At 50.5% G+C, this 25,704-nt stretch overlaps 12 protein-coding genes across 12 annotated transcripts; 5 read left to right on the forward strand and 7 right to left on the reverse strand.

Annotated features, from left to right (window-relative positions):
• Positions 1-114: 114 nt before the first annotated feature.
• Positions 115-2,186, reverse strand: M430DRAFT_47204 (hypothetical protein; the record flags this gene model as incomplete). The annotated part of the gene is made up of 4 exons (XM_024867909.1): positions 115-1,245; positions 1,293-1,764; positions 2,063-2,099; positions 2,162-2,186. 4 exons carry the CDS (start codon positions 2,184-2,186, stop codon positions 115-117), a joined length of 1,665 nt encoding a protein of 554 aa, XP_024725684.1.
• Positions 2,187-2,678: 492 nt separating this feature from the next.
• On the reverse strand, positions 2,679-4,046 carry M430DRAFT_15389 (hypothetical protein; the record flags this gene model as incomplete). Its single annotated transcript, XM_024863233.1, has 2 exons — positions 2,679-3,381; positions 3,430-4,046. The coding sequence occupies 2 exons, from the start codon at positions 4,044-4,046 to the stop codon at positions 2,679-2,681; spliced, it is 1,320 nt and encodes a 439-aa protein (XP_024725685.1).
• A 2,608-nt stretch (positions 4,047-6,654) lies between these two features.
• M430DRAFT_132397 (hypothetical protein) lies at positions 6,655-7,897 on the reverse strand (the record flags this gene model as incomplete). The annotated part of the gene is made up of 4 exons (XM_024862250.1): positions 7,600-7,897; positions 7,448-7,529; positions 6,853-7,396; positions 6,655-6,804 (listed from the first exon to the last, which is right to left on the reverse strand). Exons 1-4 carry the CDS (start codon positions 7,751-7,753, stop codon positions 6,655-6,657), a joined length of 930 nt encoding a protein of 309 aa, XP_024725686.1. The 5' UTR covers positions 7,754-7,897.
• A 426-nt stretch (positions 7,898-8,323) lies between these two features.
• Positions 8,324-9,421, forward strand: M430DRAFT_32641 (hypothetical protein). Its single transcript, XM_024866204.1, has 2 exons — positions 8,324-8,566; positions 8,755-9,421. Exons 1-2 carry the CDS (start codon positions 8,425-8,427, stop codon positions 9,240-9,242), a joined length of 630 nt encoding a protein of 209 aa, XP_024725687.1. The 5' UTR covers positions 8,324-8,424; the 3' UTR covers positions 9,243-9,421.
• M430DRAFT_32642 (hypothetical protein) lies at positions 9,348-10,190 on the reverse strand. Its single transcript, XM_024866205.1, has one exon. The coding sequence runs from the start codon at positions 9,930-9,932 to the stop codon at positions 9,444-9,446; it is 489 nt and encodes a 162-aa protein (XP_024725688.1). The 5' UTR covers positions 9,933-10,190; the 3' UTR covers positions 9,348-9,443.
• Positions 10,191-10,858: 668 nt separating this feature from the next.
• M430DRAFT_15393 (hypothetical protein) lies at positions 10,859-13,391 on the forward strand (the record flags this gene model as incomplete). Its single annotated transcript, XM_024863234.1, has 2 exons — positions 10,859-13,261; positions 13,314-13,391. The coding sequence occupies 2 exons, from the start codon at positions 10,859-10,861 to the stop codon at positions 13,389-13,391; spliced, it is 2,481 nt and encodes an 826-aa protein (XP_024725689.1).
• Positions 13,392-14,187: 796 nt separating this feature from the next.
• Positions 14,188-16,393, reverse strand: M430DRAFT_38846 (hypothetical protein; the record flags this gene model as incomplete). The annotated part of the gene is made up of 5 exons (XM_024867281.1): positions 16,225-16,393; positions 15,958-16,112; positions 15,360-15,894; positions 14,744-15,303; positions 14,188-14,682 (listed from the first exon to the last, which is right to left on the reverse strand). Exons 2-5 carry the CDS (start codon positions 16,048-16,050, stop codon positions 14,188-14,190), a joined length of 1,683 nt encoding a protein of 560 aa, XP_024725690.1. The 5' UTR covers positions 16,051-16,112; positions 16,225-16,393.
• Positions 15,906-16,519, forward strand: M430DRAFT_163862 (hypothetical protein). The gene has a single exon (XM_024863453.1). The coding sequence runs from the start codon at positions 16,049-16,051 to the stop codon at positions 16,424-16,426; it is 378 nt and encodes a 125-aa protein (XP_024725691.1). The 5' UTR covers positions 15,906-16,048; the 3' UTR covers positions 16,427-16,519.
• Positions 16,520-16,560: 41 nt separating this feature from the next.
• M430DRAFT_32644 (hypothetical protein) lies at positions 16,561-20,236 on the reverse strand. The gene is made up of 5 exons (XM_024866206.1): positions 20,007-20,236; positions 19,847-19,956; positions 19,418-19,791; positions 19,064-19,361; positions 16,561-19,012 (listed from the first exon to the last, which is right to left on the reverse strand). Exons 1-5 carry the CDS (start codon positions 20,048-20,050, stop codon positions 16,869-16,871), a joined length of 2,970 nt encoding a protein of 989 aa, XP_024725692.1. The 5' UTR covers positions 20,051-20,236; the 3' UTR covers positions 16,561-16,868.
• Positions 20,237-20,603: 367 nt separating this feature from the next.
• Positions 20,604-22,083, forward strand: M430DRAFT_47212 (hypothetical protein; the record flags this gene model as incomplete). The annotated part of the gene is made up of 5 exons (XM_024867910.1): positions 20,604-20,730; positions 20,841-21,091; positions 21,143-21,215; positions 21,268-21,948; positions 22,013-22,083. The coding sequence occupies 5 exons, from the start codon at positions 20,604-20,606 to the stop codon at positions 22,081-22,083; spliced, it is 1,203 nt and encodes a 400-aa protein (XP_024725693.1).
• Positions 22,084-22,432: 349 nt separating this feature from the next.
• M430DRAFT_24527 (hypothetical protein) lies at positions 22,433-23,941 on the reverse strand (the record flags this gene model as incomplete). The annotated part of the gene is made up of 2 exons (XM_024865078.1): positions 22,433-23,006; positions 23,052-23,941. The coding sequence occupies 2 exons, from the start codon at positions 23,939-23,941 to the stop codon at positions 22,433-22,435; spliced, it is 1,464 nt and encodes a 487-aa protein (XP_024725694.1).
• A 444-nt stretch (positions 23,942-24,385) lies between these two features.
• M430DRAFT_92246 (hypothetical protein) lies at positions 24,386-25,585 on the forward strand (the record flags this gene model as incomplete). Its single annotated transcript, XM_024869700.1, has 2 exons — positions 24,386-24,719; positions 24,771-25,585. 2 exons carry the CDS (start codon positions 24,386-24,388, stop codon positions 25,583-25,585), a joined length of 1,149 nt encoding a protein of 382 aa, XP_024725695.1.
• Between the last annotated feature and the right edge of the window lie 119 nt (positions 25,586-25,704).

Consider the following 25,704-nt stretch of genomic DNA (forward strand, 5'->3'; position numbering starts at 1 on the left):
ACTGCATGCAAACCACTAGAGTTGCATGCGGACTGATATATTTATGTTTATTGTAAGTCTATTTTCAAGAACCCGAGTAACCGAATCCCAACTCGATCCCGCAACTTATCCAACCTAGATCCTAACGCCGTTCAAACCGTTGACCAAGGTCTCATCCACACCGTTGATTCCCTCCTCCTGCACCACTTCAGCTGTAATCTTCTCCAGGCACCCGGCTGCCGCCGCGACGAACCCCAGGTACGGCTTGCTCGGCTGCAGTACCCGAGATAGGTATTCTGGATGGAATTGTACACCGACGAACCAAGGATGATCCTTAAGCTCAATAATCTCCATCCGCTCCCCCTTGTCATCTTTGCCAACAAATTGCAAACCACCTTCCGTCAGTCGTTCAACATATTCTGGGTTGACTTCATATCGGTGTCTATGCCTCTCGTGGATTTCCTTCTTCTCCCCATAAAGTTGTCTAAGACGTGACCATTCCGAACCTTCCTGGAACAGCGTTGGGCGAATACCCAACCTCATCGTGCCTCCGAGATTGACCTTATCGATCTCCGGCATGAAGATCACGACCGGATCAGCACACTGCTCGTGCAGTTCGGCCGAACTCGCTTTCGTGATGTTACATACATGGCGCGCGAACTCGATGACGGCAATCTGCATGCCCAAGCAAATTCCTAAATAGGGTATCTTGTTCTCACGTGCCCACTTCGCAGCTTGAATCATGCCTTCTGTGCCACGATGCCCGAATCCACCAGGGACAAGAATTCCGTCCGCTGTGCAGACTTCGTGCCAAGCTTTGTGGAATTCGGCTGGGTTGTCCAACTTTGCCTGGTCTTCAAGGTTTGAAGCATCGACCCAGATTAGGTTGAGTTTCTTACCACAGCGCATGGCAGAGTGTTCGAGGGATTTGATGACGCTCAGGTATGAATCGTGTAGGTTGGTGTATTTTCCCACCAGAACGATCGATACCGTGTCGAAGAGGCGGTCTTGCTGAGTTGTGAGTTCCTTCCACTTTGTCCACGTTCTTTGTCCACGGTCGACAAGCGCTTTAGTTTTGGGGACACTATCGAGATTCAGGATGCCGCGGATGGTGGTTATGAGGCCTTGTCTTTCAAGAAGCAAGGGGACGTGGTAGGTCGAAGAAACGTTGTGGACTGCGACTACCTGCTCTGGCTCGACTTGGCAAAACATGGCGATCTTTTCAATTGTACTGTCTTCCAGAGGAATGTCGCATCGGCATGCAATCTGGGGATGTCAGTACTCATCAAGCATTGCTTCTCACAAGAACCTACAAGATCAGGAACTAATCCTGCCCTTCCAACATCTCTGATAGCTTGTTGTGTGGGCTTTGTCTTTTGCTCGCCCTGAATGACCGGGACCAAAGAGACATGAATTTGCATGAAGTTGCCCTTTCCAGCACGTCTCTTTAATTGTCTCATCGCCTCAATGAAGGGCGCACTCTCAATGTCGCCAACTGTACCACCCAACTCGATAATACAAACATCAGGAGACTCGTTTGTATCGTCAACAGGGATCCTCGCGACCCTCTCAACCCAATCCTGAATGGCGTCTGTGAGGTGCGGCACAACTTGCACCGTTTTCCCAAGATAGTCGCCGCGACGTTCACGTTCGATTACGTGCTGGTAGATCTTGCCAGTTGTGATGTTGTTCTCTCGAGTGAGTGTGATGTTGAGGTAGCGCTCGTAGTTTCCAAGGTCGAGGTCGACTTCACCGCCATCATCGAGAACAAAAACTTCACCATGCCTACGGACACATTAGCCCAGTCGCAGGATTTACGTTATGCAGAAGGCTTACTCTGTAGGTGCCATAGTACCGGCATCGACATTCATGTAAGGATCGATCTTAATTGAAGAGACGTGCAAAGCCAGTCAGCAAGAGAACTCGGTGTGGACTTTGGGGGGTACATATCTTCAACCCAATGGTCTTCAACAACAAACCGGTCGAAGAAGCTGTGATAGTCGTCACGTATCAGCCCACCATACCAATTGGATCCGCCCATTTTTTCACCCGAATATTCAACATGGATTTCGCGTTGGGGAGCATACCAATAACGCCCTTCCCAATCCCCGAGATGACACCTACAAAACATCGTCAGTCCACATTATTTTCGGTCGAAAAAAAGGAGCATTGTAATGCTTACCTCCAGAAACAAGTACATACTTCATCTTGGCGTCTCTTGAGAATTACAGGTGCCCGTCCTGGCCGTTGCCAGAGGGAAAGAGAGAAGAGAAGGAATTTCTGCTTCGCCAGTTGTATTTTCTTGGGTCGGCGCGCCGAGTTAAACCCTTTTCGGCACCCCGCGTTTTGCTTTTTGGCGGGGCAAAACGGCAGAAAATAAAGTATGCAGGGCTACCGATAAAACCTGGATCCTCAGCCTCGTGAGCCTTCACACATTCTAAGTTGAACAGCGATGCTTCCAGTGGAGCAAAGTGGTGATAATTCTCTATACAGGCGGCAAGTTGCCGTCTTGATAAATGCCAATGTCAATGCCAATGTCAATGTCAATATCCACACATAAAGTGCTAGTCCCCCGTGGTATCTAACTCCTCCTGCCGCCAAATCCCATGTCATATACCATACTTTTCATAATATACCTATCCCTAAAGGCCATCGGGAAGACTTGTACCATCATAATATAGTTTGAAAGAAAACAAATATCAATAGCACTTTATCCGTTTGGGAGTCCCTGTTATCTCACTGCCCTCGCTACCGTCATGATCCTCGTCGTCCAATGGATTCCCCACCTCCTCCTCACTATGAGGGGTGGAGGCATTCGTCGTCGCATTACCCTTTTTAACTGGGATTAGGCACCCTTGGGCCTTCAAGCATTTCGTCAATTCGGTGCTTGCCCGCATGCCTTTGAAGTCTTTGGCATTGTAGACGGCAAACGGTTCGCTCTTGGTCGTTGCGCATATAGGAAAACTGAATCCGGCCTTCATTTTCTGCGCATCCAGCACAACAAGCTTGAATTTGAGATAGTAGGTGCCAGCAGTTCTCACAGAAAGGTCTGTAAAATGGAAGAAACATTGTTCCCGGTTCTCGGTATCTTTGCCATAGAAATGCGCCCCCACGAGTGTCCCGACTAGGCGTCTCTGTGGCTTCCTGTCCGATGCAGCCATCATAGTCTCGTCTTCATCAGTCACTGGATTCCACAGTGAACAATGCACCACATAGAGTGACGAGCGGAGTTTTGCAGTGATTTCCTCTGGACTGGCCCCCGGTTGGTCTATTCCTAGGACAAGAATTGGCGGAGGATCAATCACTCGACGATCTCTCTCGCCAAAACCACAAGCGCGAGCGGATTTGGGTTGCTGCCGGACCGTGATGCTGTATGTGGGTGGAGGTCGATCAAGATTTCCACTGATAGGTTAGGAATGAGAATCTAATTGTGAATGCGGCACGACATACCTTGGGGTTCCGCTCAGGAGTCCGGATATAGGGATGGGTTTTGATTGAGTCGCTTGTGGTGGGCGTTCTTGCAGCATGGGTAACGTTGGTTGTTGGTTTTCTCGAACGGCATCGGACTGCGTCTGTTGTTCGCGGGACTGATTTTCCAATGATGCTGAAGACCTATTATTAACATGAACATGAACCTTTAGGGTGTCCGCCTTTCTCTGACTTATTTTTCTTGCCAGCCGCCGCTGAACAGGTGGTGTATGGCTCAATGGCGCTCTTGGGCTTTGAGAGTTGTCGAGCGTTACAAGCTGGGGATCCGCTCTGTATTGCGAAGAATATGGGAGGCTGCCGGCCTGGGCCGGGTGGAAAGCATGGGGAGCCGGAACAGAAGGATTTATGTCACTGGTATATGAAGGATAATTCGGATCTTGGTATGAGGAGGGGTAGGAAATTGGCGAATATTGGCTGGATCGAGGATCCGGTCCATTCTGATGTTCCCGCCGCGGCTGTATGGCAGAGACTGCGGGCAATTGCAGTCTGCCTTGCGAAATAGAGTCTGATGTATATGGATTTGCAGGCCGTGGAAGGAGTATACTCGAAAGGCCATTTGAGGTGCCTGCTGAAGGCATGGTGTTGCGCACTGGTGGAGCTCTCCAACCGTGGGCCCAGGATATATATTTGTCTGCGAACCTACTTAAAAGGCGCGGTTACACAAGAGCAGGTTGTTGCGGATGGCCAGGAAGTGAGTGTCCTTGACTGGGATACTGGATACTGGGATACGGGCGGTTGCATGGCCGGCAAATCTTCAACGGTAATAAAGGGATTCGTCGAACGTGGCAGCATCCAAGCCTCAAGCCTCAATATCCAGTGCCTGCGTGTCTGTCGGTTGTCGTGTCTTCCCAAAACGGGATCAACGGTCCCAGCCGGGACAGCTTGGAATTCCACTGGGGGGCCCGAGATTTCAAAGGGTCGTCACCTTGTTGGTCTGATTGGGAGAAGGTCGGAACATGATTGTCAGTTGGAAGTCATAGTGGTGCCATGTTAATTCCAGCGGTTCAATCGCGCAACCGAGCAACCGAATTGGGCGGGAATTGGGTTGCATCCAGGAAAATAGGCGGGGCGGTTCCTGTCGTACTGTATTTGCGGGAGGTCTGGGAGCGATAAGGAGGGGGGGACGACGAGTCGGCTACCGAATCACTTCGAGAGGACCATTCCCGGGTTTTCGGGTCGAGGAGGGGGCAGGAGGGGACAGGAATGGACAGCACATGTACGCTGCTGTTGTAAATGTGGTAAGCAGTATCATTGGCTTGTCGACCCGCGGAGGGTGTCGCTGGTTTCCGGGACGGCAGATCGAGATTTCTATGGTTTATCTCCCAAGAGCCGGGTCAAGCATAAAGGACGGGGAGGAGAGGATTCGGAAGAAGAAAAGGGGAGAAAGGATCCAAAATCAGGATGAGAATTCGGATTAAAGAGCAATGTTCTTTTTATCATTCAGTTGATTATAGTAACTACTGTCTCTGTTCATTATTTTATTTTCATTTTCTGGGTTTTGGATTTGGGATTTCTTCAACTCCGCATTCTGTCCCAGCGACCAGGAAAACACCACACGCACAAGTCCGCAACATCTCAGGGGCTCGCGGGCCACGACTTTACTTACTGCGCACTGCATCCTAGCGGCCTACCTACATACCGCCCTGGTCCTAGAAATCATAACATAAGATTCATGTGATAGGATGCAGATGTTCCCAGGGTCTGGAAATCCCAAATTGCCTTTATATTACCCAGTAACCCAGCTTCAGACGACGAGAACTAGAACCCGTTCCATGGGCAGGGCAGAATCTTGTGCCTGCAATGACTCTGTTTTCTGAAAAGAACACCTTTTCCTATCTGGTTTCAGGTAAACAGCATCTGTCTGACGTGGCTTTGGTGCCCACGACTCCACAAGGACCACAAGCCAGCGCTTCTCTGCATCGCATAGGTATGCACGTGACATGCACGGAGTGGGCATGGCAATAGAGCTTTTTATCCTGAGCCAGAGGGCTATAGTCTGTACTGTATGAAGAAGTATGAATGAATAGCTTGCATGGGATCTTTCCTGCATTTTCCCCTTTAACGCCCCTCCTCGAGATCATGCGACGAAGTTGCGCCAATAGGTATCCTGCTCATGAGGATTTCTTGACCGGGTTATTTACCTACTGCGACTCGTCTCCTGCTTCTTTTCTTTTTCCCCCAGAGATCTACATATCCCGGATAGTGGCGCACTCAATCTCTAGTACAGTACGGAGGTGCTGACAGGATGCGGCGACGCCGAAGGACGGGATCCTCCGTAGAGTCCAGAAAGTAACAAGACTAGATTGTTATCTAGCACAAGAACCACTGCAAAAGAGCTGCTTGGGAGCTATGGGTCGTTGTACCTTGTATATATGACATATATATGTACATATATATAGCGGTGAAGTGGGAATCGGGAATCGGGAATCGGGACGGGGCGCTGGGCATATGGGAAGAGTGTGGGATAGTGGGTTGGGGGAATGGGGTAGAGAGGGAGGGGGTTCATCATTATTGGCTGTTTATACCTGTCCGCAAAGGATTCCAAATGAGCCCTGGAAACAGGTCCCCTTGAGGCTTAAGCAATCCTTTGGAAGAAAGGGTTCAGTGACTGGCGTTTATCATTTATCCCCTTGGGCGAACCAATTTAGACGTTCATGCGAGCATCCCGAAATGCAGAGGAAAGAAGAAAGAATTGGGCATTCCTCGCTGCATAGAACTGGCTGATGCACTGTCATTGGGTGGGAGGGGGAAACACTGGGGATGAACACTGGTCACCGCCATTCGGTATTTGAAAGGTTTGGATGTAACAAAAAGCATGCACGGAACTGACTCCTCGTCACTGCACCGTCAGTAGTCAAGCGTTGATAGCATTATAATCTTGCAAGGGACCGGCAGTAGGTCATTAATCTGGATGCAGAAGATATGCAGATATCTGCATCGTTAAAGACTTCTCAGCTATGAAATTCTCCTTGCGCCCACTGAACAGATGCCGCTCATTCTTGTTACTGAAACTTCGCCAGGCGGAAGTAGCGCGATTTCTTCACATGTTTGCACTTGTAAAATCGAAGCATTGGCAAAATAGATCTTTCACGGCCCCAACACCCTGCTTCCGACTTACAGTTTACCATCCATTATACCAATTGCACCTGCCCTCTACTTCCGTATTAACCTTTTATTTTCCGTCACTTAGAATGCGAACACTTGATCCTCTAGCTTGCTGACAGGCTTGGCCTTCTTGAATCCCAATCCCTCGGATGCCTTCTTCATGGCGCTGATCATTGGAGGTGGTCCACAGAGCAGGAGCTTGACATCGTCCGCTGGCTTAGGCAGGTATTTCTTCAAAAAGTTAGCATTATGATCTATTGGACGCAACAGGTAACATACCGTAATCATTTCAGGAGTAACGAATCCGACGCCTCCCTCCCATTTCTCAGGAGGGTTGTTCAGAACATAGTGAACTCGGAATCCCTTGTCCTCTTTCGCCAACTTGTCTAGATCATCTTTCAACAAGATGTCCTCCTTGTTGACATTGGCGAAGATCAGATCAATCTCAGTCTTATCTCCGGTAGGACGACCTCGGATCACAGCACGGATAATCTGCAACATGGGAGTGATTCCAGTTCCTCCAGCAATCATACCGAAATGTCGGACCATGTTCGGAGTGTAGACCATAGCACCTTTAGGGCCTCTAACCTTGATTGATTGTCCAACAGAGAGAGATGCCATGTACTTCGAGATATTGCCGGTGGGGTAGGACTTGATAAGGAGGTCGAAGTAGCCGGGTTGGTGGTCGCCAGAGATTGGGGTATAGGATCGTACAATTTCTTTCGACGTACCATCCGGCTGAGGGAGAGTCGCTGCGATCGAGATGTGTTGACCGATAGGCAGGCCGAGAACTGCAGTTGGAGATGGAAGTTTGAACCGGTAGCTGCGATTGTTAGTGGGCTGTCTTGAACGAGTCTGGATGCATTCGACTCACATGGCTACATTGTGGGAGATGACGGTCTTCTCCGTGAGCTCAAATTCTTGAAACTCAGTGGGTTTGAGGACCTTTTGGACACCTAAAGATATTGTTAGTCGCATGTTCCCTAGGCCCTTGGGAGAACCTCAGGGGACGGATATTGTTCTTACTGTTACCACTCCATAATTTGTACCCTGAGATGACCGCTGCAAGCACGACGGCATAAGGAACCCATTCGCGTTTGACAATCAAGCATCCGAGGACAAGGAGGCCAGATGGGATGTATATGCCATCAACATATTTCTTGGAGAGAAGGGAAGACATTTGCGGGTGCTGCTGTGGGAGACGCTGGAATCCGGTCTGTACGAGGAGCAATGAGTTGGTGATGGTCGTTTGAAGCCAGATCAGCTTTCACGTGGGGGAGCTCCTCGATACTTGGTACCAGCGGAATAATGGTTGTCCGTCAACGGCTTCTACGTGTTGAGGATCCGGGGATCTGGGGACCCTTTAAAGATATACGAGGCTCGGTTAAGGATTTACGCTTCACACCAAACTTATCCCGAAGCAGTTATCACCTTCGCAACGTCGACCACTCTTCTACTACTGTGGTACATTGTTGACAGGGAGGTTGGGGATTTCTCGGGATCTCTTTCTCTTTTTATTTTCGGGTTTCTCTTTTCTACCGCGAAACCCCGCGGGTTAGGGCTTAGTTGGAGGGGTTGGACCGTTGGAGGGACCCGGGAAGATATCGATGGACTCGGAAAGAAGATAGACACGCCGTCAATAGTTACCCCATACGGAGCACTCCGCACGCCCCTCGGTCGGATTGATCAATTATATCCCATATATCTCAAAAGCACAGTAGAGAGACCCGACGTATTCGACAGCGGGTGCGGACATATACAGCGTCGAAGGGAAGGAAGTTTACCAAATATATTCATGTCAGCGTGAGTGTTGTTGCAGTCAGCCCTTGACACCCAACACCGACGTCAAGGATGGGGGATATAAAGGCAGCAGTGGGGGCCATCGGTGTGGAAGACACTCCATTTCCTCTGACTGATACCGATCGGTGGGTTCTCTCACAGACCGACAGTCAATTCCGTCTTCATGACTGGGAGGAACTGAAAGGGATCATTGGTGAGGATACTTCTCACTGCTTGTCTTAATCTTATGCTTCTTCGCACTCTTTCTCTTACCTGCGTGCTTCAATTCGGTTCGAACGTGGTTCACGTGGCCTGGCTGGAGTCAGCAAAGGAGTCTCATCGGTTGCTTTCAAACCCCGCAGAAAGAGAGTCCTTGATGACTTGTTCTAAATAACTTCTTAGAAACAAACAATCTTTCCGTCCTCAAACGGAAGCCCTCGGACCTCCGCCGGTATATGGAATGGACCCAGAAGGTGAAGGCCGAGTATGGCTCCATAACCAACTATCTCCTTCAACATCGGCTGCCGTGGGGCTCCCCACCCTTCAAATATAACTCACCCGTCCCCTTCGAGGATCCCTCGGACTATAAGATCTTGATGAATGACTGGCCGTATGGCCTCACGGACGATATCACGCATGTCGTGGTCTGGTCCAAGACCCCAATCCCAACAGATGAGAAGACCGGGGATGTGACGGAAGAGAGTAGAAGGATCATTGAAGAGTTCGTGAGGAGAACATTCGTAGAGAGGCTGAATGGGGATGCAGATAGAGTTATGTGGTTCAAAAACTGGGTCCAATTGCAAAGTGTCCGGGCCTTGGAACATGTTCATGTGCTAGTGAAGGATGTCAAGAGGACTGATATAGAATTCTGGACCGGCGAGAAGCCATGATGTATGCCTGATAGATTCTCCATATATACCGCAAGTCATCTAACTTTCAAGTCTTGATTCTTGCGGAATATTGAATCTGCAATGTATCCAGGAGGCCGTCATTCCCTGCCATCCAGTGCTGCGAATCTGAAGTGGACTTGGCAAGGCTGGCAAGCATGGACCAGGAATTTGTTTGAATGTCCCACATTGACCCTGGACTCCTCACGCAGCTCTCCTCTGCTTTCTATTTCCTGCTACCTTTTGCTCTTCCGGCATCTGGCCCGTTGGGGCACCACCCATCATTCCCTTGGCCATGCCCAACAATCCATACCCCTTATAAGCACCATAAATCGGCACGACACTCCAAACGATCCAACCCCAGTTCCCAAATATCATCACGGAGATCAGAGAGAACCATGTAACCCAAATAACGTCGAACATATATTCTGTCAACCCCGGCGCTGCGAGGTCTTCTCCCGAACTCTTCAAAGCTTTGGTGGCGGGGTCGAACTTGGGCCTGCCGGTCGTCTCAAGAATGTACTCAGCGATCAGAGAGGGAATCGAGAGGAGGACGTAGGACAAGATCGAGCGGCGCTTGAAAACCAAGTTGAAGAGGATGAAGAGCGCGTTGAAGGAGAGGCTTCCAATGTGGAGGTTGTTGAGAGTGCTGATGTTGGCTTTCGCCCGATCTTTCTTTGCTTTCTGTGCCATATCAACAGCTTCTTATTGAGATAGGAGTGTCTTCAAAAGAGATGTCGTGATTGTGTCAGCGGTATTCGAGAGAGCTGGGGGGATGCCCAGGAGTGAACTGTCGTGTGCTCTTGACAGAAGATGCGACAGATGGATGCTGCGACGCAATTGGAAGAAGAAAGCCAGGCCGAATGCCTTGTTTGCGAAAAGGTCAAGTACGGCACAAGTGAAGCCTCTCAAGAATGCCAACCCTATAGACACCCGCGTAGGATGAATGAATGAATTGAGGACATGCGAACTGGAACTGGCGAGGCTGAAGAGAGCTTCTTGGCCCCCGCTTACCTCAGCTGCGGCGATTGTTGCTAGGGGAGGTTCGACGCTCGCGACCCAATGAATCTCTACCCGCCACGAACCATGAACCATAACACCAGCGGAGCGCATCAATAACGACAAGGGAACCTCAAACAATATTCGCTGATCCAGTGCGCCGTGATATCATCCACCCTCTCCAATCTTACCCCGCCCTTCCTTCCACGACGACCGCGTTTGGGATCTCACCTTTATCATTTTCGCGTGTGGCTTCACTTCTTCTCACTCTTGTTATTCCTTTGAACACGGTCCCGGCGGCGCGGATTTGGCGATTTTGCACCGCAGTAGAGCTCGATTCCTTCTCTCAACTTCACTTTTACCTAATTCTAATGTCTGCCGAAGCTTGGTAGCGACTCTTCGCGCTATAGATCGGAAACAAACCTTACCTATTTGCTCGACACGACCCGAGTAGCTTGGGAGAAAGATCTGCCCATACGGCGTGAGACAAAGAACGAACGGTACTCGAGGCCAAAAGATCAAACGCAGTTGTCGAAACACATCGTCGGCTACATGGCTAGACCATTATAACGGTTTACATATTTGGTTCATTCGTGCTGTCTTCTTCACGGACTGTCATCATGGCTCCAACAAATACCTGCGTGACGAGCCAATTACGGCAGCTCATCCACTACCACCTTGATAACAACCTGCTAAAGAACGCTCTCTTCTTTGCTGAACGTCTAGCAGCTTACGACCCCAGATCAGCAGAATCGGCATACCTCGTCGCGCTGTGCCATTTACGGCTTGGTGATCATGCATCGGCTTTCGAGTACAGCAACCCCGCAGGATTGAGGGGAACACACCTTGGATGTGCGTATGTCTTTGCGCAAGCGTCGCTGGCTCTGGATAGGTTCAAGGAGGGAATAGTGGCCCTGGAGAAGAGCAGAGGGCTGTGGGGAGGGAAGAATAGCTTTGGCAAACATACACAATCGACACGAAACGCTTATGCTGATGCGGCCGCTGTCAACTGCCTATTGGGAAAGCTTTACTACGGACATAACGACCAAAAGAAGGCTATTAGCAATTTCGAGGAGGCATTGAAGTTGAATCCATTCATGTGGGACGCATTTACGAATCTCTGTGACATGGGCACCAAGCTCAATGTGCCAAATATCTTCAAGATCAGTCCTGAGATGGAGGCAATTCTGAAGAGCAATGTCCCCGAGCAGTGGGATACACAACAACCGGCAAAGGATACGACCCTTTCGACTATGCTCGACCACGCACAGAATAGGCCTGGAGCGAGACCCACAGCGAGCGTCGACCCTGCAGATCCGTTTAGTAACGTCTCATCACGAAGCTTTGCGGGAGGATTATTCTCGAGTTTTGGCGCGCAACAGAAGCTGAATGAGAGTAATCCAAGTTTAACCAACCTCCCGGCGGCCGGGGGTGGAGGCATTGGCCCGGAGGCCATGGAGACGCCAACTGGACCAAGCGCTTCCATCGATGTCTCACTTGCCCCTAACCGAAAAGATGCGTACCATATCGAACCACCTCAAGCACCAGCTCGAAAATCTCGAACAATTCCAGGCCTTGGCATGGATTTCAGTATGGATGCTCCAAAAATGAGTCGCACAGTGTCTACAAGACGACTACAGAAAGCCACAGAATCTACGGAGGACCCGGCAACCACCCAAGCTACACGCAATCATAATTTACATGCTGCGGGGGGAGAGAGAAAGCGGACGGTTTCAGGACAAGTCGTGCCAAGACAAACGTCTGAAGAACCGGGAGCGCCTCAAAGAAGAAGTGTCAGATTGATTAATCAGTTCAGGCCGGCGAGTAGCAAAACGTCAACTAACGCCCCATCAGTCGGGCCAAATCCAGGACGAGAATTGAAAAAGGCAAGGCCGCCAATATCGAAGATCATGAGGCCTGGGTCGAGTACTACTACCGTGGGTCGACAGGTCAGCGGAAACAGGAAGCCGATGGAGGATTCTATGGACATAGATCAAAAGGAGCCAAACATCAAAGCCTCCAATCAGACGGCTGCTACTCTCACGCAGCCGAAGCCATCAGAAGCTGACCTTACGAAACAGGAGGAAGCTCTACGTTTTCTTCTTGACTTGTGCAAGAAGCTCGGATGCGGTTACTTTGCCTTGTCCCAGTTTCAGTGCCTGGAAGCATTGCAGATCTACAGTGGACTTCCTCGGGCACAACAAGAGACCCCTTGGGTGATGGCACAGATGGGACGCGCACATTACGAGCAAGCATCCTATGCTGAGGCTGAGCTGTACTATAAACGGATACGTCAAGTGGCACCCACTAGATTCCAAGACATGGAGATCTATTCCACGATTCTCTGGCATCTAAAACGCGAGGCTGATCTCGCATTCCTGGCTCATGAGCTTGTTGATTCCTCCTGGCTATCTCCCCAAGCTTGGTGTGTGCTGGGAAATTCCTGCTCACTCGCCAGAGATCATGAACAAGCACTTCGCTGTTTCAAGCGTGCCACGCAACTCGATCCTAACTTTGCATATGCTTTCACACTTCAAGGCCACGAGCATGTTGCGAACGAGGAATACGACAAAGCACTTACATCCTATCGACAAAGCATAGCTGCAGATCCACGGCATTACAATGCATGGTACGGACTTGGGCGCGTCTATGAAAAGCTTGGTAACTATGACAAGGCTTTTAACCATTTCATGAAAGCTTCAAAGATCAACCCTACAAATGCAGTATTGATATGCTGCATCGGAACCGTGCTGGAGAAGCAGAAGCAGCCACGCCAAGCTCTTTTATACTTCACTCAAGCTACAGAATTAGCGCCCAGGTCGGCGTTGACCAGGTTTAAGAAAGCCAGAGCGCTTATGTCGTTGGGAGATTTGAATTCGGCGCTAAAGGAATTGATGATCTTGAAGGATTTGGCGCCCGATGAGGCCATGGTGCATTTCTTACTCGGAAGGCTCTACAAGAGTCTGAGAGAGACGGGACTAGCTGTCCGGCATTTCACAATTGCCCTGAATCTGGACCCGAAGGTATGTCTATTACTTGTTGGCTGTATTCTGTCTCATGCTAACGATTACAAAGGCTAGTCAGCAAATCAAAGAGGCCATCGAGAGCTTAGAAGATGAAGACGACGAAGATGAGTCGAGCATGATGGCATGAGTTCACGTTTATGAACCACCTCCCTCCACGACGCTTCAGTTATATGGAAGGGGGAACATTTCTGAGCAACTGGCGATATCACAGTGAGTCAGGCACAAACATACATTATCCAACGCAGCGCCACTCCTCTCAACCCCCGAAGCATAATACCAGAAACAAGCGACCAGGGTTGTCAGCATGATGATACGATAGCGAGCTCGGAGAACAAAGGAATTAAACGCATACTGCATTGGGAGGCGTTTTTAGAGGGAGAATGCTTTCGTGGGTGGATCCCACGCACACCTGCTTGTTAATCATAGCGCATGGTGTTTGCACATAAGGTTTTGGTTGGGATTTTCTCGTCATGGCATTGCATGCGCGGTCGAGTAATCATGGTTCATCTTTTTTTTTTGGGTCTTTTTGGGTCCAGAGAGGCATAGGGTTGGTGGAGATACCTGAGGGGGCGGATATCACTCAATCAAGATTTTTGTGGTCTTATGGCGTTGTGCGTGACTTGTGCTTGACGTGTGTGTAACTGAACACCATGCTTCTTCTGCCACTCGTGTCTCCTCCAGCATAAGGTATCCAAAGGACGGATGATTTACTTACTCACTTCCGGTTCAATCCCTGCCCGCCAATATTCTTTAGCTCATCCCTCATTCTCCCGTCCTATTCAAGCAGAGCAACTAAATTAAATTCAACGTGGGTCATCGCAAAGAACAAGTTTTCGATGCTTTAAGCTTGATATCTCATTCAGACATTAAACATTTCACTATTTGTTTCTATCTGAGTGATTAAGCCCCTCTCGTCTTCCCCCTCAGACTCTCATCTCATCCCTCGCTCTCATGGCCAAAACATGCTCCTCCCACTCCTCCATCCACTCCAACACAAACTGCAGCTCCGCGGCCTGGGCGTCCCTGACAGGGACGGGCGGCAAGAAATCCGGCGGGGAATCCACCGTCTCATTCGGGAACAGGCCATACTCATCCCAATGATGGACGGCGCCGTCGATCAAGATGAAGGGCTGGCTCGCGGTACTGGTGCGGTTCTGCGCCGTGCTGTTGAAGGGCGACGCGTGGGCCGTCGCGGGCCGCCACGGGTCCTGCTCCCCGTCGATCATGGCCAGGCGCGGGTACGAGATGTCGAAGCCGCCGTATTGGTTGATTGCGGTGGTGTTGGGGGGCGTGGTGATGTTGAATGCATAGGCGCAGATGAGGCTCTCGTATTCGAGGGTGTTGGTGCGGGAGATTAGGGGTAGTTGGTCTTTGGGCGCGCCGGACCCGGTTTGGAGGAAGCCCCATTCGGTGCAGTACTTTTGTTGTGGGTTAGTCTTCGGGTTGGGCGGGGAGGCGGAGGGAAGGAAAGATGCTTACTTGGTAGGGCCAGGAGCGCCAGCTCTGAGTTATGTCGTCTTGAGCGTAGTATGTTGCGTTGTGGGTTGAGAAGCAGGCGTCTTGATCACCTTGGCAGGAATCAACGGCGTATTGACCGAGCCACCCAATCCAATTCAACAGCGGTGTAGTCAAGTTGGAGACCTCTGATCCATAGCCCCCTTTCGTGAGAAGATCCTGCACCGTGCTAGTGAGGCTGCTAGTATCGGGATATATGATCGAATCCGAGGTGATGTTGCCACAAAACAGATCAAAAGAAGGGTCGTTTTCTGCCGGGTCCCAAACCAAACCTTGCCAGGAATCGATTCCATAACTGACCACGCTGGCAAAATCGTCATCGTAGGTGACATTTGGGAGCCCGAAGGCTCCTTTGAGCTCTGCGGTAGTTGCGCTGTCGTTCAGCCCAATCAAGATGTTGTCAATCATGTGCGTGATTTTCTGCGTTGTCGACACACATTCTTGATCTGCGTAGACCCGGATAGGCTCGAAGTAGCTCCAGTAATCCCAGATAGCTTCAACGACTCCACTTGAAGAGATGGTACCTACGGAGAGTCCTATGTCAATCCATGTATTCCAAGAAAGGCGGCATGCCACTTACCCCAGAAAACATCCGGATACAATTTCCTGAGAAATGCGTTGAAAGCACCAGCGTAACTACCTCCATATCCAATATATGGCACATTCGGCGCCGTGAGATTCTTATCCTCCAATCCTGGAAACACGACATTCTTCGCGAAGTACGCCTCGTCCGCCAGCGCTTGGTCCGTGGTCAAGAATCTCAGATTCTCGGTTGAGAAGTCTGGTGTGGGCATACTGCTACCGTAATATCTGTGCTCCAGAACAACTCCAATCCCGTTTGTAGCTTCCGCCATCTGGTGCAGGATACCCTTTTGCAGGAATATCAACCGTTCGCTGGCGTCTGTCTCTCCGGACTGCAGCACGATGACAGGCCCGCCCTCCTTGTAATAGGTGGCATCAAACCAGTAGCGCAGGTTAAACATGCCGTCGCTGTGAGGTTCGTACTTCGAGTCATTGTGGAAGTGGTCGATTGGGACTGAGATGTTGTATGCCGGGTATAAGAGGGTGGGGTCAGTGTCCCTCTTGAGAATCTCTCTCTTGGAAATGGTGTTTTTCTATTCTCCGCGTTACTATGAAGATCTCTTCGGGTGGGAAGAATACCTTGCATGTAGACTTACCCGCACTTTCTTCTCAATCGCACTGAGTGGTGCTGCAGCGAGAGTTGCACTCGCCAGCCCGAGGAGGGCATAAAGCGCGCTGAGCTTCACCATGATCAGACGGCGGAATGGTATTTTCAAGCTCCTGGAGGCTCAATTGAGATTCCTTCGTTCTCCTACAATTTGTCAATATACGTTGCGCTCAAACCCCCACTTCATCTTCACGATATATCCATCGCATCATAGCGACAAGCTGGGAATGTACTGTAGCTCTTTGTCCAAACTCACCTCGGTAGCTCACGGCTTATTCTCAAGCCCTTTGTCACTCCGTCCTGTATATCCCAAGAAATCCACGGCACCACGGGCTTTTATAGAAAGTCAGGATAAAGTCCCGGCTCCCTCCCGCAATACAGCGAGGCCAAGATGTATTACGGAGCATGGCCTATCGCCAGCGGTGACCTTCTGTTTTCAGCATGGACCGGGTTTGTAACATATGTAATCTGGTCCCTGGATGCCCGATAGCTCAGGGCCAGTTGTGGAGCTTGCCCGCACTCCCTTGTTAGAACGACCGGTTTAATCGTGGGTCTTCCGACCGTCCTTTCAGAGAGTGGGTTCGTTTAAATAGTCCTTTTCATATAGCTATGAGAGTTAATGAATGCTCCCTAACCAAATATGAGCCGTATATATTTATTCTAAGAAATCTGCTGTGGTTCAGGATATGTAATCACTGGCATTATTATGCTACCGCCCTTGTCTATCATAACGTACAAAGAGCCTCTCTCTCGCGCCAGATTCAAAGGCCAAAGAGCGATGGCAAGGGCACTTCAGCCCATCAACCCAAATATGAATCCGCTATCTCTGGTAATGCTAGCAAACATACTCTCTCAACCAGAGTATATATTCCCGCAACGCAACCCGAATTTTTTGTGTAATTAATCCCATCTCGCGCTCTCCCTCTCAGCTTCTAGCCTCGCGATGCGCGCCTCGTCGCTCTCATCACTACCCGTACCTCTGCGTCCCTTCTTTCTCCCCTTACGAGCATCATCGCCATCATCACGACTCCGCTTCCTAGCGCCAGCCATCCCAGCCGTCAAGCCCGCTATCCGCTGCGCTTCTTTAAGTAACCGCTCCCGATTACGCGCTTCTCGCTCAAGGGTATGTGGATCCTGCACTGCGGGGGCGGTAGGAGCTGCTCTCGCTCTGTCCTTCTCTCTCTCTTTGTCTTTGGCTCTTTCTCGCTCCCTCTCTCTTTCACGGTCGGAATTGTGATGTCTGGAGGACCGATGCCGGGAATCATCATCATCCCGATGGTGACGGCTCTCCCTGCCTTTGTCACGTTCTTTTTCGCGTTCTCGGCCAGAGAGACGATCTTGTCGCGGACCCGTAGGAATGACTACCTCGTCGAGTGCGGTTTTGCGACGGCTGCTCGCACCTTTGATTTCGATGCCATTAGTAGCGTTAGAGCTCGTTGATGGTCTGCCTGCGGCGTCTTCTGATTCGAGTGGGGTCGGGGGTATAGATTTGTCGGTTTTCTCGGCTCTATCTTCAGGGTCCTCGGAGCCTCGATGGGTATGGCGATGTCGATGCTCATGATCTCGATCTCGGCTTCTAGATCTGTCGTCGCGGTGACGGTGGCTGGAGCGGTGTTTGTGTGAGGATGATTTGTACTCTCTATCGCTCTCTCTGTCTCGTTCTCTGTACTTATCCCTGTCTCGACGGCTCCTATGGCTCGAGCGTTTAGAATCAGAAGGAGATGCGGATCTTGATCTTTCATCCTCCACGTCTCTTCCGTCGTCATCAGCATATCTCTCTCTAGAACCATGATCCTCGTGATCATCTGCTTCTTCTTCTTCGCGTCGACGACGGCGCTCTCTTCTGCGTTGTCTTCGTCGTTCAGACTCCTTCTCGTCTTCCGAGAGGGAGGTCGACCTATGCCTATGCCTGCGGTGATGTCTGTCTCTGCTCCTGCTTCTCCTCCTCTCTCTTGATCTGGATCTCTCCTTAGATTTTTCTCTCGACGGCGACCTACTCCTTTCTCGCTCTTTGCCATCTTTGTCGCTTGGTTCCGGCTCTGGTGGTGCACTCATACTGCCATTGGTCACCGAACTTGGTCTCCCAACAGACGGCATGAATGCTGCACGTCCTCTCAACCCCGAAAGACCAGTATTTGGCAAGCCTTCGCGCATAGCCTTCGGTCCTGTAGGCGCATTGAGAGGCACATCGACCGGTTTTACGGGAGGCGGCTGCATGGAATTGAAACCACCACGTCCAGGGAAACCTGGGCCAAAGCCTCCTCGAGACGGGCCGTACATGCCATGGAATCCGTTTGGGACGAAGGGAGCTTGAATCTCGTCCAGAGTCTGAATTGGTTTTGGGGTAAAGTCATCGGGCTGAGCTGATGTGTCCTTTGGTACAGCATCTTGATTTACTTCAGTTCCATCGTTGTCGGGTGGAGCAGGCGTGTTGTCGTCTTTTGAGGCGGGTTCGGCTGATGCCCCGTCTTTAGCTTCTGATGTCTGGCGTATCTCTCTGCCAAATTCATCGACATTACTGGGTGTGGCCTGAGCCGCATCCGCCTTCGGTCCATTGGGGATAGATGCTGTATCACTCATGGCGCCATTGGCTCCTTCTCCTGAACCAAACTGCTGGGGAAACTGTTGTGAGAATGCTTCATTTGAACCATACCCGTAGCCTCCACGGCCAAAACCTCCTCGACCCCTACCTCGGCCACGCTGTTGGTAGCCATAGTTCTGGTTCTGGTAGTCATTGTATTGGTTTCCGCGTCCATAATTACCTTGATTATATCGTGCAGCATGGGAAGCGAACCCAGAGTTATTGGAACCATAATCACCAGTACCCATGCCTGATGCATTTGGATGATTGAAATTATCTGGTCCGATATTCCATGATTGTTGACCGTTCCATCCATTATTGAATCCTGCACCAACTCCGCCATCGAAGCCACCCATTCCCGCACCCATGTTCATGTTCATGCCGTTCATGCCTGCAGCGCCAAACCCACCATTCATAAACATGTTCTGCATCATCATTGGATCCATGCTCATTCCAGGCATTCCTGCTTACTTGTTAGTTTGTTTCTCAATGTGCATTCGTAGAGCGGACGTACCCATCATGGGAAAGCTGCCAAAGGCGTTTGGTGCCATGCCGTTTTGCATCATCATCATCTGCATCTGATTGAAATCGCCACCAAATCCCATGGCAGGGAAGCCTCCAGCAGCACTGGAATCAAAGCCAAATCCAGTTCCAAACCCGGGTGTCTGTGAGACGTCCTGGCCTGTGGTCGACTGATCGTTTGCGCCATTTTCATCGGTCTGTTCCTTTTCCTTTTCGGCAACTGTATCTTCTGCGGAATTAGCATTGGTCTCTACAGTCTCCTCTGTCGGCTCCTGTCCAGGCGTGATCTCCTATGTTCGAATTAGCTTTCGGACAATGGTTAAGTTAGAGTCGGAAGTGATCATACCTCTATAGACGGTTGAGGGATGTCCGCCTCAGCTTGCTGGGCTTGTTCGGTAGCACCAACATTGGCGGGAGGCTCTTCAACTTGATCTCCCGTAGGGGCAGAAGATGGTTCTGACTTGGTCTCTGCTGCGCCAGCTACGTTGGGCTCAATTGCCTCTGCCGGGGTAGATGCCTCGACTGGAGTTGCAGTAACCTCCAAAGGCGTGGCAGGGGCACTATTCTTCGTCTCCTTCAATCGAAGCGCTTCGCGTTTCTTCTCCTCAGTTCGCAGGAAAACTTTGATTGTGGTTCGAAGAGACTTATTCGGCTTGCAGTCTTCTGCAGCGACAGGAGTATGTTCGCAGACTGGGCAGGAAGAGGGGAGAGTTGACTGGCCTGTAGAGATTGTTAGCAAGTCGCGGGAGGATATGGAGATTAAAGCGATGCTTACACGTCTCGCATATCGCTTGCTCGCAGCATGGGAGCCGGAACGCGTTGACAGCCAGCCTACTACAGATCGCGCATCGAAGCTTGATCGGGATATCATCTTGGGAGAGCGAGCTGCACGGCTATCAGTACGACAGCTGTCAAACACCTTTGAGAAAACAAACCTGATGAGCTCTGCTTGAGCTGCCGTGGTCGCAGATACAGCCATCCTCAGAGATCGCCGTCGCAACTTCTACAACGTGAACGGCAGAACGCGGTTGCGCCTCAAGACATTCTCGTGAGGTCGATGGGAGAAAGAAGTCGAAGAAGGAAGCGAGTGTACGGCCGTTCTCTGCAACAGGGCAGATCTAAGTGGGAAAAGGACCCTGTTGGTGATTCACCTGGAGTTTGTGATAAATTTCTGACTTGTCGTTGAGGCTGAACTTGCGAAACTTGCGAAACTTTGGCTCAGAGCTGACTACGCCGAAACGGGCAAGTTTTCACGTGACCTCGCATTCGTACCTCGGCGCTCGAACTGCGGTACAGTAGTGACGACCAGACAAGAAGAACCTGTTTATATAGACGCAACTTCTCTTAGAAAGCTGGAAGTCCAGCTCGGAGATTGTGTCTCACCAGGCTTGTTCAGATGGCAGCTTGCTTGACGATTCAACATCCTGTCATCTGTTGACACCTTTTCTCTTGATTCACAAAGGTACCTCAACGATAGGAAAGGCTTGCCCCTCAGCCATTGGCCCTCGTTGAGATTGCATCTCTTCCATACCATGATACTGGGACAGGTCTCTTGGCTTGACTGTATTGTTTTTTTAGTATTTTTGACCCCGCAATTGATTGCCCACGCTGGCTTCTTTCGCACCCTGAGCTGCGGCTTACAGGCTTTACCGTTTCTCCGTACGTCAACGCATCTTTATCTCTAGTTCTGCCTCCTCGAGTGTCTTCCTGTGCCAAGGACATTACCTCGTGCGACTGCATTCCAAGGAAGTCCCTGACGTTTCGTGCAGTTATAAAACTGCCTTTGAGTTTTATCCACGATCGGTATATCCTCGACCGTGCATACCGAGATCCGTTCGTACAGCATGCAACATGGTTTGAGGATATTACTGTTCGGTGTGTTCGATATGCATTTGCATACATCCCTCCCGATATAGGAAGAGTCTTCCTCTCGCAGCCCGTCGCATTGCCGTTTTTGAGATTTCGAATGTTCCGGCACGGGTACCTGCATTCTCCTATACATTGGCATGAAGTCAAACAGGTATGTCATCATTGCAAGTGGCCTTACTGATTCAACGCTCACTAGTCACAGAACGATTTTCAAGGTCTTTGGATCATTGAAAATCAATTTCAAGAGCCGGATGTTGTTATTTACTATGCCCATGGTACGTCTTGTTACACAACATTGTCAATCATTGGCTAAAATTAATTCTACAGGAGGTGGCTTCTCAATGGGCTCCAGTTATTTCTACCTCGAGTTCTTCCTAGCATGGCTATCTCTTCTAAAATCTTCCGGCTTCCGGAACCCCGCCATCTTCTCGCTGGAATATACTCTCGTCCCCGACAAATCTTATCCCGTCCAACTGCTTCAAACCATTGCAGGCTACAAGCATGTGTTATCACTCAGTTGCGACCCAGCCAGGATCTGCGTGAGTGGCGACTCCGCGGGCGCAACCTTAATTCTCAGCCTCCTTCTGTATCTCGAGAGCATAACAATGGATACCCTAGCCAACATTACGGACGGGAAAGAAATTAGAGATATAAGACCCGGCCTAGCCGTCCTCATCTCTCCCTGGGTCACCCTCGTTTCGCCCAAAGACAAAATTACCTCAGGCGACTACCTGAACCCGACCACTCTCCACCAGTACGCACATCAATATGCCAACAAAGCCATAATCAATAGCTCGCTTGTTTCGCCTGGGAATTGCAAAAATGCAGAACGGTGGAAGATAGCCAGTCCTGCGAAAGGATTTTTCATACATTACGGCTCTGAAGAAGTTTTTGCACAGGAGATCCGCGATTGGGTGGTGTTGTTGAAGAGTGCTGGTATTGCAGTTGAAAGCTGGGAAGAGAAAGGCGGCATACATGCATGGCCAGTCGCAGCGCTGTTCTTGAGTAGTATGTATTATCTTCGCCTGACTATGCCTCGATTTGGATATAGTAATACTGATTAGGATTTTAGGCACGAGAGAAAGGCAGAAGGGAATTAAGATGATATCTGAGAGGATTAGGAAGCTCATGTGCAGCAAGTGATTTCCTTCCATGGAAAGGCTTCTGACGCAGAACTAGGCAAGGCGTGAAGCCACAATGGATGAGAAACGATGAAACGATCAGCACAGAGGAGGGAAAACAACTTTAGCTAGCAAAATAGCAGTGCTGAGAATAATATGATAATGCTGAAATGTCACAGCTGTTGGTCTGCTGCAAACATGGCGTGAGAAGGTATCTCGTACTTCTTTTTTAATTCGACCGGGTCACGTATGGTGCCCTCTCATCGAGTGTATTTCACCCCGAGTGATCATCAGCCAAGCTTATTTCGGGCTCTTGCTTTCAACAGCACTTCATTCTCCATACCCGTTCCATATCACTCCCATACCAACATCTACTTCGCCTTGTAGAAGCTATTAGAAAAAGGTTTCCGATTCGTCCCAATCCCCGAACCCGACCTGCCCTGCAACCACGACTCCTTTACCGACCTAGCCTGGAACGACGACTTTGGTGGCAATTTCATATTACGTGCCTCAGCGACCCGATAGATCGTCGAACCCTTACGGATATCCTTCGGCTTCTTCTCAACTAGGTCTGTGAATTTCGTCTTTTTCGCTTTTTTCACTGGCTGTTGTTGCTGTTGGGGTGTGGATTCGAATTGGAGGGTCTCTTCGCTCTCTTCATCTTCTTCCAAGTACTCTGCGGGAAGGAATTCAGGGAGGGAGGCCCTGGGTGTGAGTTTTAAGGAGGGTTTTGCGGTGAGTGGTTCGTTGTTTTGAGCATCGTCGTTTGCATCTTCAGAGCCAGGGTTTGCAATTCCGTTCTCATGGGCATCAGTAAGAACGCCGGCTTCAACAGGCACTTGAATTTCTTCTTCCTCGCGCTTGCGCTTCTTGGCAGCTGCCTTGGCTTGTTCTTTCAAAATCGCATCTCGCTCCTTGCGTTTCTTTCGAATCGCAGCTTCTTGCCTGATATGATCAGTGATGTTCGAAAGACATGGCATGGACACCTACACTTCAACAGCTTTTGCAGCCTCACGCTCCCTCAATTTTGCAGTCTCCAATGCCTCTTGGGCTCCTACCACTTCTGGGGCGTCGTCGTCGCTGCTCTCGTCTTCCGACTCTAAGATCTCAGGGGCGGTCGAAAACACCTCAGCTTCTGGTACCTCTGGTGTCTCTGGTTCTTCGCTACCGAAACGTTTATGTTTTGGCTTGGCTGGGATGTTGGCTGGGCTTGATATTGCTTCGGTGACCTCAGGAGTTTCCTTATTAACCGAATCCTTTTGCTTCATCTTCTTATTCCCTCGGGGCATTGGGCTTTTGGAGGGCTTTGGCCCGGACTTGTTATCATTAGATTCAGACTCTGAATCAGGAACCTCCTCCACCCGCGAGGTATCAGCATCACTCTTCTGTGGCTCCTCCTCGTTCTCAGCAACTTCTTCTCGTGATTTTTTCAGTTTGCGCCCACTAGATCCCAATCCACCCTGAAAGGCCGGGATTTCCACCACAGCTCGGGTCTTTCTGTTTGGCGTCTCGTCATCCTTGGCGCGTACCGGGAGAGCCTTTCCTTTCTTCGTTGAGGAACTTCTACTCTCCCCACCGTCTGTCGAGAGAATCTTCTGTTTCTTCGTTGCGGGAGTTCTAGCATCACCATTGTCTCTTAGCTCCAGGGCCTCTGAGTTTCCGGCCTTTCTTTGTCGCTTTCTCGAACTTCCAGGAGTTCCCACCACTTTGGCATCGTCAGCGATGGATCCAGTGTCAATGGCATGCTTGCCGCTTTGACCTCTAGTCGTGACCATCTCCCTGAGCGGCGACCTGGTTCCGAGCTGTTTCTTTTGAGTGCCTTTGGTTGGTGGGGCAGAGTGGAAGAAGGTTACGGCGGAGTTAAAGAGTTTGGAGAGCATCTGAAAGGTAAAGGCGGTGGAGTGTTGTTATCTGGTCTAGTGCTGCGGAAGAAAAGTTAGAATTTTCGACGTGCGGTAGATCTTCGGCCGGCAGAATCCCAGCCCCTATGCTGCCTATCATAGCATCGCGTCTGTCACCGCCCTGACTACACGTCTTCTGGCTGCTGCTGCACCACCGAAAGAAAGTCGCGATACTATCTCTAGATCCTCGCCTGGACAAATCTGCTTTTGTTTCTGAAAGGTGAGCTGGGCCGCTTATTGTAGCTAAAACTGTTGTCACCGGCTAAAATTAGATCAAGGTCGAGGAATTTTTGGGAGCCGTATTAGCAAGTTTTGAGGAAGAAATCACATGCACCGCTTGGATTTGGGCCAAATAAACATATATATTTGCTTTGCGTCTCCAAACACAATCTTTTTCAAGCCGACACGTGCTGAGGCGCAACCATGTCGAGCTTCCGAAGATATCTTCCCATCATCGGGAAGAACTGCAGACTTTTAAGCCCAAGATCGCTACTGCATACAACATCTATTTTAGAAGCCAGCCGCCGAGTCCAACGGGCGCCAAGTCTCCTTGTTTCTTCGCAGAAAGCACAAGGCCCTGCGATCAACCGGCCAATGATAGATCCAGAGAAGGCTCTCCCACCAATTGTCCTCCTCCAATCCGCAAGCAAATCCGGTGCTTTAGAGATCAGCCCTGATAAGGCAATGGATGTACTGCGTCGGTACCAGGAGCTTGAGCGAGGTGCTACTGTCGGGTGGGAACAAAGATTATGTAAAGGTAAGCTTCAACCATTTCAAGCTCAAGAATATTCGTACTGATGAGCTTTAGAATTCGAGATAAATCCATCCATTCTTGTTCTCTTGTCCATGATCCTCAACCGGTGTCCTAAACACGTCCAGCGAAGCCTAGCGAGGAGAGTCATGCTATCTGCTTCAGAACTCGGCGAAGAGTCCGCGACTTTCTACATTATTTCCTCAGCCCTCCGGACCGGTGTTCTCAAAGACTACGCCTCCCCTCTCAAACGTCTAGGGACCCTAGCCAAAGCCGGCAACCCACGCGCCATGGCGCTCCTGGGGAAATTCCTCCTCACCCAAAACAAAGAAAACGAAGCCCTGGACTGGATTCGCCGCGCGACCCGCGGCCCCGCGGGCCTCGACTTCGAGGACGCGAGCGAAGCCCTCGTCAGCGAAGGGCAGATCCTGAAATCCCGCGGCGACGTCGAAGGCGCCCAGGCGGCGTTCCGCACCGCGGCGCTCGAGCTCGATAACCCCACGGCGTATTTCTATCTCTCGCAGCTGGAAGAGCGCAATTCGCGCCAGCAGGAAGTGTATCTCTTGAAAGCGGCGTCGTCGGGGATCCTGGAGGCCTGGCATAATCTCGGCGCTATCGAACTGGCCCGCCTCAGGGCCGCGAGCGCCGGCCCCGTTCGCGAGTTTGGCATGGCGAAGGAATGGTTCCAGGTCGCGGCTGCGGATGGCTTTGGGCCGAGCATGCTGAACCTGGCGCAGATCTGTAAAGCGGAGGGGCAGGCGGAGGAGGGCATGAGATGGTTAGAGAAGGCGGAGAAGTTGCCGGAAGTCAAGGAACAAGCGTTGAAGATGATGGATGATTGGAGAATCAATCAGGATTCCACATCGTCTTGATTCTCTTCCTTTCCTTTCGCTGAGTTGCAAAGCTGAGTGTCATGGAGGCGCATGATATATCTTCGATTTTCGTGCATGGAGTGCCAGCCATGCTCGGTATCATTTGCTGTGAGATGGCA

The sequence above is a fragment of the Amorphotheca resinae genome (assembly GCF_003019875.1).
Source record: "Amorphotheca resinae ATCC 22711 unplaced genomic scaffold M430scaffold_1, whole genome shotgun sequence".
Classification (NCBI taxonomy): domain Eukaryota; kingdom Fungi; phylum Ascomycota; class Leotiomycetes; order Helotiales; family Amorphothecaceae; genus Amorphotheca; species Amorphotheca resinae.